Genomic DNA, 16,154 nt, shown 5'->3' with positions numbered 1-16,154 from the left:
GCAATTTTTTAATGATAAATTAATGAAATGGTTCTCTTGAACATATATACCATTGAAATAAATGGACAAACATATAATAAACAGAGTGATCAGATAATTATAAAATACCCATAAAGGATATAAAAAATAGATGACATTTGATTTTGTCTAATAATAATAATAATATAATAGCTTAGGTTGAGTCCTCGTGTAGCAAAAATAATATAAATATTCGTTAGCATCTCATAATCGAGTGTTGGATCTACGCTGGGAATAAGATTAGGACTTGATAACCTTTGTGAAAACCCTGGTTCAAGGGAAAGGTTGGTCATCCAATTGAAATAAAAAATGAGAACATAAGATTTTAAAAATAAGTTTGACTCGGTAAAAACTTTGGTCAGGTTTTAATTAATTAATTTATTTTTTGTTGGCATCTTCACTAGAAGGGAAAAAAGGATGGGAGATTCGAACTAGTGACTTTTACTTCATGAAGTGTGATCTCCAACCGAATGAGCTACCCATTGGGAACTAATTGGTTTTAATTTAAGTGAGATATTAGATTTTATAGATTTAATAGTAAATGTTGTAAGGGAAAAATACACTTTATCCCCCAAAGTTTGGGGCGATTTTCAATTCGATCTCCAATGTTTCAATTTTTGCAATGCACCCTCCCAAACTTGTAATTTTTTTTTCAATTCGACCAATGTCATCCCAAAATTCTCATATTGCCCCTAATTTATTTATTTATTTTTTATAAAAAAAAAATTAAAAAAAATATATTCGCGCCATCTGGCCATTTTTGCACTCCCAAAATTTTTTTTTAATAAAAAATAAAATTAGGAGCAATATAGGAATTTTGGGATGACATTGGTCGAATTGAAAAAAAATTTGCAAGTTTGGAGGGTGCATTGCAAAAATTGAAACATTAGTGATCAAATTGAAAATCACCCCAAACTTTTGGGTGCTAAAGTGTAATTTTCCCATGTTGTAATATAGTAAATATATTACCATGTCATTCAAAAATTTTAAATTACGTGATACCATACATAATGTTAGAAGTAACAAAATAAAATCTTAAGATCTTAAACATAAAAATAGAGGATCTTATTCTTTTATGGTGTGTTGTAAGCAACAATTAAATCTAACCTTTCGGTAAATTTCATATAAAAAACTGAAAAACGTTGTACCGACTTCAAATACCAATTAATGCGAAATTAACAAATACGAGGCAATAAACAATTCAATCACCAAAATATGTAAAGCAGTAAATTACGCAGACACAAATATTTTGGTGACGAAGATGAAACTTTTTAGAAATCGATCTAAAAGCAAAACCTCTCAATTATAGCAAAACCCAAGAAATCGCTATCAAAAAATATTTAGAGATTACAGACACTATGAATACTTACAAACTGATGCAAGACCTTGACTCTATAAGATCGACAAGCCTATAACTCGTCTACTTGCTCACAATCTTCTTCAACGTGATTTTCCTTTACCGAATCCTTTCTATAGACTTCTCAATCATAGCACCAAATCAAACTAACAAATACTCTAAGAGGAACGATTTAGCTCACAACATAAACTTTCTCTTAGTACAGCCTTTGATGAACTCTATGGTAGAACTTCGTATATTTCTCTCTATAAAGATGTAATTATAGCATCTACAAAACCCTAAACTTTGGCCCACATAAAAACACGTTTTGAGCATAAAACCTACGGGCCGTCTGGACGGGGTAAGTGCCTGTCCGAATGGGACCTTGCGATGACGGGAAAACTGAGTTGCTGCTTTTGCTGTCCGAACAGCCTAGCTCCATGCCCAGACAGCCATGCGTTGGGGGAAAACTGAGTTGCTGCTTCTGCTGTTCAAACAACCTAGCTCCATGTCCAAACAACCACCGCGGTGATTTTCAAGTTTCTTTGGAACTTTGGTTTTGAACACCGAATTAGCCAACAAAAACTAACAAAAACCATTTTCACCTTTCATCTATTTAGGTAGTACAAATAATGACTATTACATTAAGAAAATAAATAGTTTTATTGAAAATAAAAAAATGAGAAATGAAATAGCTTTAAAATAACCATGGGCAATGGGAATGGTTATTGATCATCATATCATATACTCTAACGCCAAAGCTATTTTATTCCACCTTCCATTCTTAATAAAAGCTATTCTTTTTTTTTTTTCTTTTTTTTCTTTTTTTTTTTTTTTGGTATTTTTTTGGTACAAAAGATAACCTTGGAGTTTCTAAAGCCTTCTTTGTGCTATAAGCAAATTCAACCTTGAAGAAGCTCTATAAGATACGAACCTTCAAAAGCCATTATCTTCCATTCTGGAAGTTGTATAATTGAATTTGCTAGACTTTGATGACCGATTCAACAATTCCAGCCTTTGGCAAACCCAACCTTCAATATCTAGTAAAGCTGGGTTAGGTAAAAGTCTGTCACGCTCACGATTCATGTGCTCATCTTATTGCATACGTTATTGAATAAAGCATATTATTATTTTGGGAAACCTGTGATGAATTAGCAGAATGATTTCTAGTACAAATTAATGAAGGTAAGTTAACCGTCAGCATCGCTTATTTTGGAATTTTGAACTAGAAACACACCTCACATAGATGGGAAATAATTTGGCGGTTATTCGTAAATTTAAATAAGTCAAAGCGGCTATCAAACTAATCAATTGAAATGTAACAGATTCAAGAAAGTCTATTTCCCACTTAATCATACAAATTAAGGTGGGTTTGGAAAAGCCTTTCGGATGTTCTTAACAGTGATATCGGCAGAAACACAACCAAACCTTGGCAATTAGAAGGCAGTGAAACAATGATAGCATCTGGAAGAAGAATCCAAAGGAATTATTTGAGCAGTACTTTGTTTAGTTCGCCCTTTCAATAGGATTAAAATGAATAATCCTGCATAATTCAACATTTTTGTTCAAAAGAAAACAGAGAGATTAGACATCTAATGCTCTTACGGATAATTCAGCATTTTCTTTCCATTATCATTTATTTAAACTATCAAACACAAATTAGAATTTTGTGGGATAAAAATGTACAAGTTGAGAAAATTATAGGGAACTTTTCCTATTGAAACTCAAAATATGATACTCTAACACCTTTCTTCTCTCTTTTTTAAAATCTGGTATAAAAATATCGACAAATAAGAATGCTATCACACGAATCTTATCAGTACAGACTTAATTAAGTCACCAGTTTAGCAAAATATTTGCAGTTGCTGTTGCCTTGTATACTGCATTAACAGTGGCGGAGCCAACACTTCGTCTTTTGTTGTTTGGGGGTGGGGATTAAATATACAAATGATTAAATATTTTTTATTCATTTTACATATTATTTGCTTTTTCAGATTTAGGGTTACTAGAGGTTTTTCTAATTTTAGAGATGTTTCAGGGTTTTTTCAGCTTTTTTGTAGAGTAAGAAGGCACTTTTTCAATTTTTTTGGGATTCCGGGGGGACTTTTTTTCAGACATTTAGGGATATTTTAAAGTTTTTTGGGGAGCTAGAGGGGTTTTGTTTTAAATTTTGAAGGGAAGAAAGGGATAATTTTTAAAATTTTGACAGGACCAAGGGAAACTTTTTCACTTTCTCTGAGAGAGCTAGGGGTTTCTCACATTTTTTGGAGGCCATGGTCCCCACCGCCCCCGGCGGCCCATGTGTATTATACTATTATTTGTCCTACCACTTCAAGTGTTAAAATAGCATTCTCCAACAACCTAATAAAATTTTGTTCAGCATGAAATGACTGGGCTGAATGGAACAACAGGTACATCTACCACTGCCGCTACTGATATTTTAGAATCAAGCTATCAAATAAATAGCAAACACATGAAACCTATAATTCCACCAAGATGGACGCATTATCAAGTATGTCAACAAACATTTATGATGATGTAATAGTGCTGGTCACAGAAGAGTGTAAAAGGAAACTTATATAGGCTGAAGTGACTTACTACAAGGGGATCTTACCACATTATAAGGCTGATGAAGAGGGACGTCCAGCCACACTTGGCAGCCAATCTTGAAAGAAGGCCTGGCAGTCTTTGTCTGCAGGCGAGAGGGCTGCAAGAGGAGTGACAGTAATCTGAAATAAAATCACGATACCAAGTTAGTGGTGGCCTGCATAGAGCTTTTAACCAAGCAAAGCTAATGTGGCTGCAATAAAATTATGCAGATAAAGTTTATCAATCAAATCTACATACATATCCTTCCAAAAGAAATTTGTGGTCTGTATCATCATCTTCAATTTGGGCACCCCTCACCTACAACAGTCAAAAACTGGAATCAAAATTTTAAGCAGAAAACAGTGGAATGCTCAAAATCAAGCAAAAAAGCAGGAAGATTGATGTCCTCCAAAATAGGCTTTCTAAAAAAAGATAGTAGGTTTCCTGCATGTTTATAGTAAGTAACTCAAAATCATTCATTATCCATTTTGTTCCAATTAGGTGTTTTAATCACGTTGCATCCAAAAGCATTAGTCATTAGATGAAACGATATGGATCAGCAATTTTACAATAACCACGGTATGTAACATCCAGTACACCATCCAACAGAATCCCATTCTATTCCTCAGAAGGAAATCATTGAATATACTGGGTGGGTGGAATTTAGGGCCACTATTTCTGTAAGTGGCTTCCTCTATCTATGAACATGGAGCTCCTAGCATTGCTTTGTGTTTCGCTCCTTTTCTACTAGCACGCACCATTGCTGACATTTTACTTTTTGGAATTTACACTTTAACATTACTCCATAAAACATGGAATTAAAGCATGTGTGATTCACGTGACCTGCAGCCAGTTACATCATTCCACGAAGTTATTTAGTTTAAAACCATCGATTTACAGCCTCATCTTCATCCATAAAAGTAACAATACCAATGATAATCATAATAATAGTAAAGTGGTTTTTCCTCTCTCTCTCTCTCTCTCTCTCTCTCTCTCTCACTCACAATAAACCCATGCTTCAAAAATCATGTAGAGAAAAGAAAGGCAAAATACTCATGATGAAAAGATTGAAACTTCTGCTTTGAACAAACCCAGGAGAAGCCTTTCTTTTTCCAATCGACGCTGCATCTGTTATTTCTGAGTTCCTAACTTTTGAACATCTTCATGACACAAAAGTGATAAATACTAGAACTCCTAATCAAGTCTATGTTTACAGGTCTATAAGGCTTGGTCAATAGGGCACTTGGTTTATGTTGGTGAAATTGGCAAATAACTATCTTGATTAACTTTTTGAATTTGTTGTTCAGAATGGTTAAGAACAAAGTAATTTTGAGCAACATGGAAGTGGGATAAGTATGAAATAATAACATTTGCTTTTAAACAGAAAAAAAGGTAAGAAAATGAAATACAGAAGAGTTCAGGGAATATGAGAGTAAAGATCAACTTAGTAAAATAATTGGACAATGAGTTCACAATATAAAGAGGCTAATAGATACAGAAAAGAACATACTTCCCTCTTGAACAAAAGATGTTCTGGCGACAAACTTGAAGATTCAGTTTCTGCCGATTCTTCTGAGTTAGCCTCCATGGTCATAGTTGATAACATTTTTCCTCCTTCCATGTTAGAAGTAACTTGCTTCCATCCCATCATGAACATACCCTTACCCTGCTTAGTCAGCTTATACCCCTTTTCGAGGTGCATGAGACAAACCAAAACAACATTACAACCACATATTAATCAAAGCATAAGAAAACACTACCATTGTTATCATGAAACAATCAAATATAATCCAAGCAGTCCCAAATTGATGACTCATAGCTAAATGAATTAACCACAACTGAGTAATAAGATTAGCCCCTTCTTCATAAGGCTATGCACTCAAATAGTTTAAATATACCTTATGATTAGCAACATCTGTCGGTAGATCTATATTCAGAAAACATCTTTGAGGATAAGTCTGATTCCTGACCTCAGCCAGAATTGCACTTATGATTGGTAAACAGGCCTCAGCAGCAAGTGTATAGTCATGAATATTACTCTTACCCCCAACCCTGAACGTCAAGAACTCAAATCACTCATATAGGAGAAAAGGACCCTTATAATGGTAGTGAGATTATTAAGGGTGAAATATAAGACAGCTGAAAGAATTCTTAGATGAAACACAATATGGCCAATTTTTTTTTTTTGTTTTTTTGGGTGCTTTCTCCCTCACTGCTCTCTCTGTTTACAGTTGCCCAGTTTTTTTCCTTTTCTTTTTCTCTCACTCTCCTGTTTTTATTTTTATTATTATCATAATATGTAGGATATTGGCATATGTATGTGCTTACATACCAGTCATATGATATAGACACAGAAGGTAAACCATTGAAAAAGGCCTCTCGAGCACCAGCTACTGTGCCAGAATAAACGCTGCAGTTCCACACAAAAGCAATCAATAAAAATATGAACATAACCAAGCCAAAGAAATAAAATTACTTTGTAAAACAGAACTCCAGCAAGGACACTAGCTACTTGAATGGAGACAGTGGGTCATAATGGGTGTATTTTGAAATCTCATGAGACTAAAATCACTTGATTTCCTTTTTAAACAGTTTCAGAAGAACATGCTTCCTTGTGATTAGGTGTGCTTGGATATCATAAGAGAATCACTTTAATTTCCTGATAAGAAAGGGGCATCTTCACAGTCCAGAATTTCAAAGAGATGTACACAAAAGAAGACTAACATGTGATAACCACAGTTGCTGCCCATGTTTATGCCACTGACTACCTGTGTGCAGAAATGGGAAAAAATTAGCCAGTAATGAAAGTAAAATAACTTTAATTACATAACTTCTAGTCAAATGGACCCTACTTTGAGTTTCAAGTGTTTGCACAAGCATTTTGTCCAACTCAGAAGATTTGTTACCCATCAAAAAAAAATCCAAATATCTAAATTCAGAGTAATGATTGCAGCTCCCCGTTGAGATGTCCAAGAAAGTTGAGAGAGAGAGAGAGAGAGAACAATATCCAAGTTTTAAGCCCTCTATACAGAGAAATTGAAATTAGCCAGATGGAAGCATCATAAGGGAAAAACAATCTTAGCATATAAGTTAATCCTCTCTAGCAATGCAACCAATGAAACTTCCATAACCACACACTAAAGCCAGAGATATACCAGATCAGCAATAATAGGAAATAGTGCTTGGGAGATTCCCAAAGAAGTACAGTCAGCCGGAGTCCCTGCAAATCATATGCAAAATTTGAATCTTGTGAAAAAGTGTTAAGACCTACCAAAGAAATGCACTAATACTTCAAATTGAATATATTAATTAATTATTAGTAGTCCGAATGGGTGGATCATGCCTCAGTATCAAAATATTTTAAACAGAAAACTTGTGGCTACACTCTGCAGATGTATTTGGTAGTATTAGCTGAAACATGTTAAACAGTACAATACAACTATCTCCACCAATTTGGTCTTTTTTAGAACCCAAAGCTTTACCCTTCTAATCAATTGAAAGCTGATATAAAGTAAGTGCATTGCTCTAGGCCTATGGTGGTCATTACAGTAGAACCAAAGCTATTTTATACATACACACTGTGTGTGTGCACGCGCACACGCCTGAGGGCGTGTGTGTTTGCAAGTATATTCCTTAATCCCCTTCTCTTCATTCAACTACCTCAATCTCACTTGCTCTGCGCTACGAGCAAAAAGATTTGGAAAAAAAAATCTGCTTTCTAGAAAAATTGATCAAGCTCCTAAGGTAATGATTTCCTTACAAATATCCGAAGAATACAAAGATTTACTTTCCAGTTGACATACAACAGGAAAGTACTTCAAATATGATCACAAAGCTCTACCCTTACACAGCAATATTATATCATCAAAATTTTGATACTCTACATAAAATTCATAATATATCTACTGATTCAATATGTTCTTCTAATGTATTATGATATTGAGTTCAGATTCCACTGGCTATGAAGATACGATGATATTAGCTCAAACTTGAAAAGTACTGGAAGTTGTGAATGAACATGAATGAAATCAATGGAAAGCACTACAAACCGGAAACCGCAAAGGCTGTTGCTCCATCAATATCTACTCGTTTGGCAGAGACTGGGTGACGCCAAGTGATGCCATGACTAACAGCTGACTTTTCCCTGAAAATGGCGAAAATACAGATATAAGACTCGCACGAATCCATAGTGAAGGGTCTGAAGACTTAGTTCAAGCAAATGGATCTCCATACCAATACAAATTACCATGCACGCTAGCACATGAGAGGCCATTTATATATAATAACAGTTAAATTTATAAAATCAAAGCCACACAGCCATAGACTAAGACTCGCACAACAAAATTCCGATTAACAGAATCGAAGAGAGCTAAAGCACACAGAAGCCTCATTAATTACAACATCGCCATCGTCTCAGTAGGTAGGTGAGACTTTGCCGTACAATTTTTCTCGACAGAATATACGACCGTTGAAACGAATCCGGAATTAAAATAATCAGCGCTTAGAATTTCGAGAATCCAAAGCTAAAAAATGAATATATTAACCAAACAAAGGCAAATAGATTACGCAGATAGCTACGTACGAATCAGGAGCGCAGACTTGAACATTGTAGCGATCCGTGGAGACGATGGCGCGAACCAGGGCTCGCAGGCCTGGCGCGTCGATGCCGTCGTCGTTGGTCACCAGGATCGTCGGAACGTAGCCTTGTTCCATTTTTGGTCTAAGAACTTAAAGCAAAGAGGAAGAGAAAGCGGTAATTGGTTTGAGCTTTGAGAGAGTGACGAAGAGAGCTGTACTTGTACACGTACTGAATTGTTCTTTTTCAGAGAGACGAGTTTGTGACGAATGGGCGCGTTTTGCGTACGCAGGGCTAAATCTACGTTTATTCGATCGATCGATTTTTATAGATCCTAAATTAGTAATTACAAATCGGTGTGAAAATGCAAATGCGAACACAGATAATAAAGATATCCGCATTGGCAAAATGTGAGTAATGATCTTTGTTTTGATATCTATATTCGCATTATATGATTACTATTTCACATCTACGCAGATAATACGAATATTATTTGCTGAATATTATTTGCTATCTGTATTTAAGGTAAAGAGCGTTTTAAATCATGAAGTTTTCATTTACTAACTATTGCTTCTAGTAAATAAAAAATTTAAAAATTTTTTTAAAAAAAAAAACAAAAGAAAGGGTTAAAGTTTGGGGTAGTCCCGGTCAAGTTTGGGGCAGGCCCCAAGCAGGTCCGGTTGGGTCCTGGACGAGTCCCGGGCAGCTCCCGGCGAGGTCCCAGGCAACTCCAGGCCAAATTCCGGGTGGGTCTTGGTCAAGTCCAGGGAGAGTATTGTAATATTTTAATTTTTAAATTATTGTATATTAGTATTTTTATGTTGTGAATATAAAAAATATTTGAGATTTTCTGTACACGCGCCAAACGCCAAAAAATGTTTTCATCGTAAAATATTTTCCTGTAAAATGACTTCCTTGAAAATATTTTACGACGAAAAACATTTGACGCCGAAACAAACGGAACCTAAAACATGACCTACATTCTTTTTGTATTTCTTTTATTCCTTATTTTATTTTATCGTTTCTATTTCTTATAATTTAATTCTTGGTTCTATCATTATTTATTTCTTTGATATTTTATATTTATACTTACTATTAGACATTGTTGATTTTAGTTGATTGTTGTTACGAGTTATAATCACTTATCATCAGTGTCATAACAGTCGTTGTATGCTTCTAACTAAATCCTACTTACAATCGCCTATATTACAATAAATATAAAATGGATTAAGCATATTATCCAATGAGAATAATATATTAATAAAAACTTAAACAATAAAATTTCGTTAATAATTTTACAACTCAAAAAACTAGAAACTGATTTTTAAACTAATTTTAGTCCTTTTACTTTGAATTCAACAATGGTGACTAAAGGCAGTTTTCTTGAATGATGCCCCCGTATATATTTATTGGTAAAACAAACAAATCTTTCTCCCTTTTTCCTTTTTTGTTATGAGTAAAAAAGAGAGAGAGAGGAAACAACATAAAGGTGAGTTTTTCTATTGTCCAGGCAAATACTGCAAACTGCAAACGGGGAGAAAGAAAGGAAAAAAAACCTAAGACCTTTTACATTCATTTTCATTTCTTATAGAATAAAATAGTTCTTTACTTTTACATTCAAAATCTTCATCTAACTTTCCATGAAAAATTATATATAAACTCCTTAGATCAACGCGCATTCATTAAAAATTCCTAAGATCAATTGAAACTACAATAAACTTTCTACCGTTAAAAAATTTTAACGGCCATTAGGGCCACTCAAAACTCTCCCGCGGGCCACCCCAAGCCACCCCTCGGGTGGTTTGGGATGGTTGGCACCGCCATCCCTGGCCACCCTTCAAATTTTTTTTTTTTTAAAGATTTAATTTTTTTAAATTAAATTAATAAAAAATTAATATTTTAATTAGGTAAAATTGGGAGTTTTGAGTGGCCCTAACGGCTGTTAAAAAATTTTGACGGTAGGGAGTTTAAAGGTGTCAATTTCAGAAAAAAAAAAAAAAAAAACTTATAAAGTTTTTAATAAAAACGCGTTTACCTAAGGAATTTATATATAAATTTTTTTTTTTCTTTAAAGGGAAAAAAAATCCCTGGAAAGACGAGGTATCAATCCCTATTCCTTCCATTCAAAAGTTTATGGAGGCTCTACCAATATATTTAAGCTACGTTCCTTCCATTCAAGCGTTTATGGAGGCTCTACCAATAAAGCTACGTTCCCTATCTGCAAAAGTGGCCATTCTTTTTTAATAAATTATATTTACTTGTACTCCCTTATTTTTCTTGCTTAGGTTGTTTGCCCTGTTCGTGATTTTCCTGCTGATCCTTCCTTGCAGAATTGGCTTTGATTTCTTCTTTAATTTGGAGTTCGTGCGCCTCAGTTTGACGTTTTGCCTGAATTACTGCATGCTGCTGCGGAGCATCATTACAGCTTCTTTAAGAGTTGCTTTGACAGAGTACGCAAAATAATTATTGAAAATATACAAATTTTTGTTTTAGTTATTCATTTTTTTTATGCTACTCTTTATTTTTTTAAATATTATTTTAGTGTGAAAAAGTATGAAAAAAAGAGAAGGAAAGAGAATAAAAAAATAATAATAATAAACAAAATTTATAATGTGAATAATAAAATAAACTAATCAGCCTATTTACGCTTTACATTTTATACTGGAAACAAAAATGCATCATAATTATCAAATTTAACTATTATTAAGAATTTGACTATTTTTTTTTAAACCTTCTGAAAGTTAAATCTTCTTTATTATTTTTTGAAGATCATGACGCTTATTCATTTAGTGCTTTTCAGTTTTCACTTTTCAGGCTTTATCCAAATGTTATATAGTATATTTTTAATTTATTATTATCTCCCAATATTTTTGTGAAACCAATTATTAAATCTATTAAAAAAAATCTAACCATTAATTAAAATTGTTATATCAATATTGTCAAATAATTATAAAATAAAAATATAATATTTAGCATTACTAAAATTATATATCTAAACCTAGCTACCAACAAAATAAAATGTAAGACTTTATAATATATATATTATGCCACCGCCACAGGCCCTGTTTGCTAAATGTTTTTGTTTCAATTCTATTCATCTTACTTTTTTCATTTTTTTAACGTCTTCTTATTTTTTATATCACATCAATCACTTTTTATTATTATTCAAATAAAAAAATCATTATAAAACAATTTTTTTTTTTATACCAAATATTCTTACTTTTTTACTTTTTTGAAAAAAAAAAAAAAAAAAATCTTACTCTTTTTTATATCAATCAATTTTTACTGAATCAAAAACCTTTTAACAAATACACCCAAAATGTTTTACCGAGAGATGATCTCGATTCTCAAGAACCCACATGATGCACTGTTGCTCTTGACCTTAGTGAAGAAAACAAAGACGTACGGCAATCTGTTTGATATTTGATGTAAAGTTTGTTTGTTTTAATTTCAAGATTTCGTAGGTTGATGATGGTTGTCTTTTAACCTTGAAGAAAATGCCAAGGTATATTAGATGTCACGTGCATGGAGGATCTCTGCAATCCTCTCTCGTATCTTTCCATTTTTCTCAATGGCATTATTTCGTCTGCTTAATTCTTTTAACTGGTCTCCTTGAACGTGAAGCAGGAGTTGATGGAAACAGTACTGTTAAATGTCAATGGTCAAAAGTTGTAATAACAAGTCATTAAAGCAAAACCAGTAGGTGGAAAACACTCCAATATGCACACAGTTGGAAAGTTTGCCATGTACTCGGAAAAGATACAAAGCGGCCCATGGTTTGACTAAAACAGTTACCTACGATGTCATAGATAAAATTTGAATGTTGTTCATCCCATATAAAATTTGAATGTTGTTCATCCCATATTATATTTGTGATATTGTTTTGACTGAGCTTAGACTCTAGTCTTATTATTCTTATTAATGAAAATCCGTGCTTCATTTGCAAAAAAAAAAAAATATATATATATATATATATATAGGTGGAAACCACAATATATACTACATGATCACAATTAAACAGAAATAAACAAATTAAATTACACGATATAAAAAGCGCCCTATAAACTTGTTATAAATAAGAGATGGAAAAATAGTTTTTTTTTTTTTTTTTTTTGACATGCACCCGGTAAATATGTTATTTAATCTAAAAAGAAAAAAGAAAAATGAAGCAAAATATTAAACATAAACCTAGCTCTTGAGTTTTAGATATTTTCTACGGCTTTATATATGTGCAAGTTTTTTCCTTTCAAAAAGTTGGGTTAAAGCCATCCTAGCTAGTTAGCATAAGGCTAAGTTTACATAAAAATAAATAAATAAGTCTACTAAGTCAATAATATTTTTTTATGTACACACAAGCAGATTTTTTATTTTTTTTATTTTTTCACATTTTTCAACTATACCATTCTCTTTAAAGTAAGATTTACTTGCAAGAAAAAAAAAAATTATTTAGAAATTGTTCTTGACAGAATTTTTACTACAGGTCTAAAACAGTACTGCATGTAAACATTTTTACACTGACATAATTTTTGAGCCCCACATGAAGGAGAGTATTAAAATAATGATTACTAAGTGATTAAATTTACATTTTCTTAAAAGCTTAAGCTTTTGAAATAATTGATAATTTAACATAATTAACTCATAAGATATAAATATTTAGTGTGCAAGACCAAAGGGACCATATAAATGGATCCGCCTAGCCTAAAAAAAGGCACTCAACCAAACCATATATATTCGATTTAAATCAATGAGAAGCATGCTGACCCAAAAAGAAAATTAAGATGCTTGTAATATTTCCTGTTAGAAGATAATCCTTGAGAAACAAATCGTCTGAGGTGCAAAATGGACCCCAAATAGATAGAGGCCGCTAGAATTAAGCAAGCTTTATTGTTGTTGAGCGCATGGATGCCATGAATTCATGAGTGTGTTAGAGTATATTTGAATGACTTTAAAGTTAGGAATTTGATGAAGATTATATTAGTATAACTTTAAGGACTTGATTATGATTTGATCACCTTAAATTAAGAGATTTGATTAACATTACATTTATATGTAAGCTCTATAAATAGAGCATTATGTATTGTAAACGAATCAACTCGATAAGAGCAAAATGTAACCTTAGGGCTTTATCTGTGGAAGTAGGTCATAGACCGAACCACGTAAAAATATTTTGTCTCTATTCTATTTTATTTTCTCTATTTATTTATTTTTCTATTTTATTATGAATTTCTTCGGGGTACTGGACATGACATCACTTCAGGACATGTAATTTACATGTCTTTCCCTGCCTTGCACCAAGGTTAAACACCAATGGATCCACTTCCCATGGTGCCGCTCCGCTGCATGCATGCATGCTCTTTCTCACAGTACATATATACGTGTATTATGATACTTTCTAATTTCTATCCATGCATCCTAACATCCGTACATACATTCCATCGCCCTGTTTTTGACGAATAATTAATAATATATTATCAATCATTTTCGGCTGTTGTTATTCCGTCAATTTTCATAAACCATGTCTTGATTTACCAAAAGTCTTTCTGCCTTTTTCAAGACAAGCATTTTTATAGTCCACATATCAATACAACATGGTGGGGGCCGCCGGCCGGAGTGTCCGATGGTTTTTTCTTTTCCTGAGCGTGTACGTTGGTTCTACTACGATTCCACGACAAAGAGAAAGTTACAATACTAGATAGCTAGGTTTAAGGCGGTAAATTTATGTGATGTTTTATTGTTTTATTTATTATTATTATTTTTTATTTCGATAAAGTCCACATACCCTTCTCAAACTATCGCTTAATTGACAGTGCCCCTCTCAAACTTTTAATTGTGACAATGTCTCCTCCAAACTATCAAAACATTATCAATATCCTCCCCTCCAAAACTAGCAATAAGACAAAAATGTCCATATAAATTTCTCAATAAGACAAAAATACCCCTATAAATTCCAAAAAAAAAAATTGATTTTTTTTTAAAAACAAAAAATTATAATTTAAAAATAATATTTTTGAAAAAAACAATTTTTTTTAAACAAAAATTTTTATTTTTTATTTTTAAACGGAAATTTTTATTTTAAAAAAAAAACTATTTTTTTAATTTAGTTTTAAAAAACAAAAAATTTCATTTTATTAAACGAAAATTTTATTTTTTTTTAAACGTAAATTTTTATTTAAATAAAATTATCAAACAAATTTTTTTTAAAAAAAAATAATTCTCAATTTTATATTAAAAAAAAATCGAAAATTTTTAAATTTTTTTCTTATAAAATTGATTAAAAAAAAAAAAAAAATTGGCCAACGTTTGGATTTTTTTTTTTTTTTTGTTAGTTTTAGGTTTTTTTCCATAAGTTTTAGTTTTTTTTAAAAAAAATTTACTAAGGGTAATTTCGTCATTGGGGGGAACATTGACAATTTTTGGTAGTTTGGGGGGGACATTGTCACAATTGAAAGTTTGGGGGGGACATTGTCAATTGAGTTGTAGTTTGAGGGGGTTATGTGGACTTTCCCCTTTTTATTTAAAGTAGTGTTAAGCGAGAAACGTTTCTCGCTTTTTGCTTTTATTTTTTTTCTAGATGATGTATAGAATTCATCATTGGTGCTAGACATTTATGTCCCGTGGGTGGAATGTCTAGTCCATTTAAAAATGAATAATTATTATTGAGAATAGAAGAGTGTGGAATAGAATAGCTATTCATTTTCTTTAGTATGGTAACAACAATTAATCAAAATTACAAAAAATCCCACATTTTTTTCTTCCAAACTCATATTAAAAAAAAAACCTGACATAAAATAGGTGGCCCACAGAAGCGGTGCAGCCACCCTCAACGATCCACGGGGAGGCTGTGGCCACCCCAGAGGAGCTCTAGTGGTGGCTGCGGCCACCCCTGAAGCAAATATGGGGTGGTCGTAGCCACCCCAAAATGCGAAGGGGGTGGTGCAACCACCCCCAATGGGTGGTCAAGCAACCCAATTTATTTTTCATATTTTTTTTATTTTGTTTAAGTTTTAAAAAAAAAATTATATGGGTATTTTTGAAAAATGTATTCTATTATTTAAGGATTAGTTAGCTAATAATGTGTATGAGATTAGTAGTCCCATAAAAATAAACTATTTTCATGAATAGTTCGTAACCAAACAAAATAATAGCTATATTGTAGGATTAGCTATTCATTTCCAGGGGTTTATTCTACGAACTAAACGAGGTCTTAGTTTAAACGGATTACATATTTTGTGTTGAGGTATACATATAATTTTTTTTTTTATAATGTATAATTTAATTTGCCTAAAATGAAATTTATTTTATTTTAATTTTAATAAATATACTTAGCCCACATGTTGGTTGAGATTCCAAATTATATTTGTAGTATTGTACTAATGGAGCATTTTGCCTCATTTGATATTGTTATACCAATTAAAAGATATCATTAAAAAAAAAAAAATGTAAGTGAAATTACAAGATTAATTATTGCTTTAGGGGTGCAATTAATGTGATTTTTCAATTTCCTCTTTATTTCCTTTAAAATCTCAATATATAGCTTGGTATTCAATTCTTTATAAATTTTTTTTTTTTTTTAATTGTAATTGGGGCCTTAATTAAAGAGCATTGGCTAAATCTTGTTGAGGGCCACATTTTTTT

General features: G+C 32.4%; 1 protein-coding gene across 1 annotated transcript; it reads right to left on the bottom strand.

Moving 5' to 3' along the window:
* Positions 1-2,597: 2,597 nt before the first annotated feature.
* Positions 2,598-8,815, bottom strand: LOC132167871 (uncharacterized). Its single transcript, XM_059578909.1, has 10 exons — positions 8,526-8,815; positions 7,993-8,087; positions 7,099-7,163; positions 6,668-6,711; positions 6,276-6,353; positions 5,842-5,995; positions 5,454-5,630; positions 4,202-4,261; positions 3,969-4,083; positions 2,598-2,897 (listed from the first exon to the last, which is right to left on the bottom strand). The coding sequence occupies exons 1-9, from the start codon at positions 8,654-8,656 to the stop codon at positions 3,973-3,975; spliced, it is 915 nt and encodes a 304-aa protein (XP_059434892.1). The 5' UTR covers positions 8,657-8,815; the 3' UTR covers positions 2,598-2,897; positions 3,969-3,972.
* Between the last annotated feature and the right edge of the window lie 7,339 nt (positions 8,816-16,154).

The sequence above is a fragment of the Corylus avellana genome, chromosome ca1, assembly GCF_901000735.1.
Source record: "Corylus avellana chromosome ca1, CavTom2PMs-1.0".
Classification (NCBI taxonomy): domain Eukaryota; kingdom Viridiplantae; phylum Streptophyta; class Magnoliopsida; order Fagales; family Betulaceae; genus Corylus; species Corylus avellana.
The sequence above is the reverse complement of the archived record's forward strand: the minus strand, read 5'-3'. Positions and strand labels throughout refer to the sequence as shown.